Genomic DNA, 5,151 nt, shown 5'->3' on the forward strand with positions numbered 1-5,151 from the left:
TGATACACAAAACTTTAATATTCATCAACCATGTGTAAGACCAACATTATTGTTTTGCCAAAACTAACCATAAAAAATAATTTATCTAATGAATTCGCATCGTGTGACTGCACATATATTGTTGTGGCTATTTAGCACAAAGTTTTGTACCCCACGATTATGATGTCACTCAATCCTAACGAGCCTTCCCTGGCTTATCAGATGATCTACTTGCTCGTACAATTAAAATCAAATTTTTTCATGAGCTACTAACTGGATTCCTTGGTCAATACATCACCGTGTATCAGCTGGGGGATGATAAATTATCAAGGTTTGTTGGGCTGATAAACCACTATTAGAGTGCTTTCCACGACTAATAAACCACATGTAACTAAAATATTGTATGAAATGACCATGAATTCCAAGAGTGTTGGCATGTAACAATAAGTTTTTGTAAAGACTTTGTTTTTATAAAGATGTGCTCCCAATTGGTTGATGTCAAGAAACAATTACGAACTTTGTAAAAACTGTTTCTTTTCTTGAATGGTTTTGGCAAATACCATTAGTTTATGGACACCAATATTTCTAAAGGGGGGATTGATTATGGGGAATTAACCCAAAATATATGTGCAAGGACATTTATTCTTAGGGAATTGATTATTTTGTGCCTACAAGTTTATACATTTTAGCATGTGAGCTTGACTCTACCTTATACTGGAAGGAGAATTTATTTTTATTTTTTATTTCTATGGTAGTAAATTATATGAGCAAGTAAAAATTGTGGAATATAATGGAAGATTACAATCCTAAAAATAATTTTTCCAACATGCATATTTTTTTCATTCTAACCATAGAATTGATATATTTCCATTCAATAAATTTGATTCATCCGTTTTCGTAAATCAAAAGTTTAAATGAATCCATACTTAAAACTGACCTTACTCAAGATAAAAAATTGATTTAAGAAATGAATATAAAATAGTGGTACGTTTCCGTAAGAGGCTTCTATTTATATCCTTTTAACATATACAAGGAGAGGGTTAGAAATTACTACTTTGGGTGGTTGTGATATTATAATTTGTTTACATAGTAATAATGAGATAGTGTAAATTTGTTGTGATATTATAATTTGTTTGCAGAGTAATAATGAGATAGTGTAAATTTTTTTAAATTGGTATGTATTTATTTTTTATATAAATATTTTTTTGGTTGATGTATATTTTAATGGTTATTTTTGTGGAAAATGTTATATGTTTTGAAGTAAAAGAAAAGATTTTGATTTATAGTGTTAATATGGCATTAGTTGGGATTCATTCTAATAATTTTTTTGGCATAAGACTTAGATTTTTTATTTTCTAAAAGATATATTTTATTATAAATGTAATTAAAGATTCATTTTAATTTCAAGCTTAATATATGCTGAGAGAAACCAAATTTCTTAGAGAGCAAATACTTTCAAATTTAAAAAAGTGTTTAATTGAGGAACTGTATCCCTCTCATTTCATGATATCTTTAAAGTTAAGATATATATATATAAGGCCCTGTCACGGCTTCGCTCGGTTTCCTTCTCCTTTCCCTTGTCTGTTTCTTTGTCTCGCTTTGCACTGGCAGACTGGCTCTCATCGCGTCCATAATTCCGCTTCCCAGAGTCCCGCCTGAAGGCAGAGGCCGACGACTCAGTTGCACCGGAATCCATGGCCGCTTCCTGTGAACGGGAACTCGCCACTGCAGCGCGAGGGCAAGGTGGGATCGGCGACGACGATGTGATGTTACCGCTTGCTGATTTATGCGAATGACGAGCTCGTTTCGAAGGCCTGGAAGACGCAGAAGAAGACGACTGAGGAGGGGCTGAGGCCTTCGCCCGCTTCCGGCTGCGCGTTTCCATACAATTACTTCAAACCCCAATCTTCCGCCCCCTTCGACATCTAAACTCTCAATCCACCTAATTCATCCATTCACCCCCTGATTTATCTAAAAACAAAAAGAAACTAGAAAACAAAAACCTGGAAGCTTCCAAACAGCAGTCCAAACCCTAGACGAATTTCGCTGTCAAAATCACTACTGCAACAAAAATATCTAAAAGCTTCCAAGTAGCAGTCCAAACCCTAAAGCGAATTTCGCTCTACTCAAAATTGTTCAGACAAAATATACTTAAAGGATTGGATTAAAGAAACAAAGGCCGTAAGAATTGAACCTGGAACCTGGAACCTGGAACCTGGTCTGCTTAAAGTTTCCGAGGCTCTGGCGATCGATCCCGGGAAATGTAAAGAAGATATTGATATATATGTATATCTATCAATAAAATTAATCTGTGATTCGCACAACCACCGCCTTTATCCCTCCCTGTAAACGCATGTATGATATCATGCGCTGTATAAAAATGCGGGTACGGGTCGATTCCCGGAATCGACCCGCCGCCGGTCGGGCGGCGCGGGGGTGGGGCTGCGCACCGCAGCGCCACCCCCGCGCCGCCCGACCGGCGGCGGGTCGATTCCCGGAATCGACCCGTACGCTTGTGAGCTCTAGTTTATTATTCCGCAAAACATTTTAGATCAAAAATATCTATAATATAAAATTATATTTGATAATATCGCTAACTTGAAAACGCATGCCCGAAACACTAGCTTTGATATTATATCCTCAAACTCTCAATAAATTATTTACAAACAATCACAATTTCTAAAAAATGACTAAATCATTAAAATGTTATCGTCACTTTACATTGTGAAACCCTAACATTATTTAACTAGTCCTGAACTTGCCATTCCCTCGAACGTTCCATTCCATGAAACAATAACATCAAAACGGAATAATTGAGCACTTATAATCACCTTAAAAAAATGTTTTGCGGAATAATTGAGTTGTAGACAATGATTTAGATTATTTATGCGCGGTTCTACCCAACTTTAGAATGAGCAAGGATTTCAAAAATTTCAAAGTACATGAATTTTGCTCAAGGAAATTTGGTTTATATATATATATTGGATATAATATATTACATAGAAAAATTGAACTTGTTTCCGAACTTTGTGTTATCATATCAAGTTTTGTATGGGACGTTGACATGTGTTACGAGTATATCTTATGGTCATGACCGTATTAAAGATTCGGCGTGATGCTTTATATTATAATGTTTTGGATTTTAATGTTTTAAAACTTTAACCTTGGTCTGTTGCAGAAAATGACTTGTAAATCGTCGGAGAATGGTCATTATTGTTTTAGTTAGGGCCATATGCAATATAAGAACAACATGGTTATTAAATCGTTGATGATCCTCATAAGAGATGGCACCTCTTTTACAAAGTACATTCATTATTGATTCGGTAATAAAAATGTTTCTCGTGCTGGCACTGCATTGGCAATATCAAAAATATCTATAACAGAGATGGAAATGCGTGAACAGAGATCATTCCCATGAAAATTTCAAGGTATCATGACGGTGCACCTACCAGTTACTGGGCTAGTCGTCGAGTCACGTCCTAGAGTAGGTCACAATCTGTGGAGAATTGCATGAGACTCACAAAAGTCACATAGTCACGATTAATGAAAGCTACATTCTAGAGGCCCTTTTAAATATTTATAGTGCGATTGCTTTGTGTGTAAATGGCTGACCCTTTTATCACCTTTGGCATTGACACAATGTTGACATAGTGCCCTGTGTTCGCACTGTCTCTTCCTTTCGTGCTACATCAACATTCAACCTGGTGTATGATGCCTTTGATGATTTCCACGCTGATTTTTTCTACGTTCAGATGACACCCCCATATAATTGCGTCTTACTATGCCTTAATTATTTGTTGTGGTCTCTACCATTTCACTTCAAATCCATAACATGTCTTCTTATTCCAATTTAATCCCATCAACAAACTCGAACCATATTCGGCATCACACCTATATGCAGCCATAGCATTTTTTTATCATGATCAGCGTCTCTGGTATGGGATATTGATAATACACATTGAGATATCGCATTCCCATAATAATTGGTTTAGATACAAATTTCCATAGTGTTGGCTTGGAAACTACTCGATTATATATATAGATATATATAAGAGAAATGCAAACATTTGCTTGTCATCCCATTACACCTCTTGATTCCATTTTTTCAAAAGTCTTTTGCCTTAAGTTATATCTCTCTATCGCATGTGTGAGGAATAGAGCTACTGAGTGCACCCTTTACTTATTCGAAATCATCTTGTTGGTAATTGGTTCAGAAAAATGTTTTTTTGGTAATTTTTCATGGGTGCTTTTGAGGCAACCTATCTTATGGGTGTTTTTCTCATATTCTAGTTACCAATTAAGAATAACTTTTACTACACAAACATGGTTTCCATTGTCATGTATATCATCTATTCGCTCGAAAATTCCTTCGCCACAAAGTTATGCATTTGAATCTAAGACATAGTTTATAATAATGTGATTCCAAACCATGGTTGTTGCAAGTACTATTGTGTCGAGCACACACATGCTCGTGGGAAAAGGTTCTCCATTTTTTGTATTTCATGATCCTTTTATATAGATAGGCCTTGCACAATGTATCAAACGTTGGAAAATATGATATCATTGATAGCAGAATAAAAGAGAATATTAGATGTGCTAAGAATCTAGCTATTCAATTTCACATCATGATTATAATAATAGATTTAAACTGCTTCTAAGATTGTATTATTGATTTTTAATTTATAAAATTATTTTTTCAATTTGGTTTGGTGAAATAAAGAAACAAATAGTTCTATCTAATAGCATGTTTGTTACCTAATTGACTTTTCAAGTGTTAGTCTTGGAAAGGGATTTAGAGAATTAGTTATCAAATTTTGCAAATTATTTTCCTATATCAAATAATAAAAGAAATAGCAAAACCAATCCATGGTATGACAAAGAGTGTAAAAGTGCGAGGAGAGCAATTAAGGAAGCTGTTGATGAATCTCTTAAAATGGACAAGATAAAAATATATAAAGCTCTAACTAAAAGGAAAAAGAGGCAATACATTCGTCAAAGACAAGGGAATCTCTTACACCTCTCTAAGCTAGCTCCTAAGAAATTTTGGAGGCAAATTCTGACTAGGAAGACTAAAGAGGTGTCTCACCTCCATTCTTGGAATAAGAAGAAGGATTCAGGGGAAGTTGCTAGGGGGATGCATGAGAGAATTCAAATAGGAGGATTCTCATAGAT

The 5,151-nt window shown here is 35.1% G+C and overlaps 1 protein-coding gene across 1 annotated transcript; it reads right to left on the reverse strand.

Annotated features, from left to right (window-relative positions):
* Window positions 1–1,480: 1,480 nt before the first annotated feature.
* LOC149145659 (uncharacterized) lies at window positions 1,481–2,353 on the reverse strand. Its single transcript, XM_089452524.1, has 2 exons — window positions 2,181–2,353; window positions 1,481–1,921 (listed from the first exon to the last, which is right to left on the reverse strand). The coding sequence occupies exon 2, from the start codon at window positions 1,862–1,864 to the stop codon at window positions 1,481–1,483; it is 384 nt and encodes a 127-aa protein (XP_089308650.1). The 5' UTR covers window positions 1,865–1,921; window positions 2,181–2,353.
* Window positions 2,354–5,151: the final 2,798 nt, after the last annotated feature.

The sequence above is a fragment of the Pinus tabuliformis genome, chromosome X (genome assembly GCF_031772625.1).
Source record: "Pinus tabuliformis cultivar Carrire ecotype Pingquan chromosome X, CPIR1, whole genome shotgun sequence".
NCBI classification, from domain to species: domain Eukaryota; kingdom Viridiplantae; phylum Streptophyta; class Pinopsida; order Pinales; family Pinaceae; genus Pinus; species Pinus tabuliformis.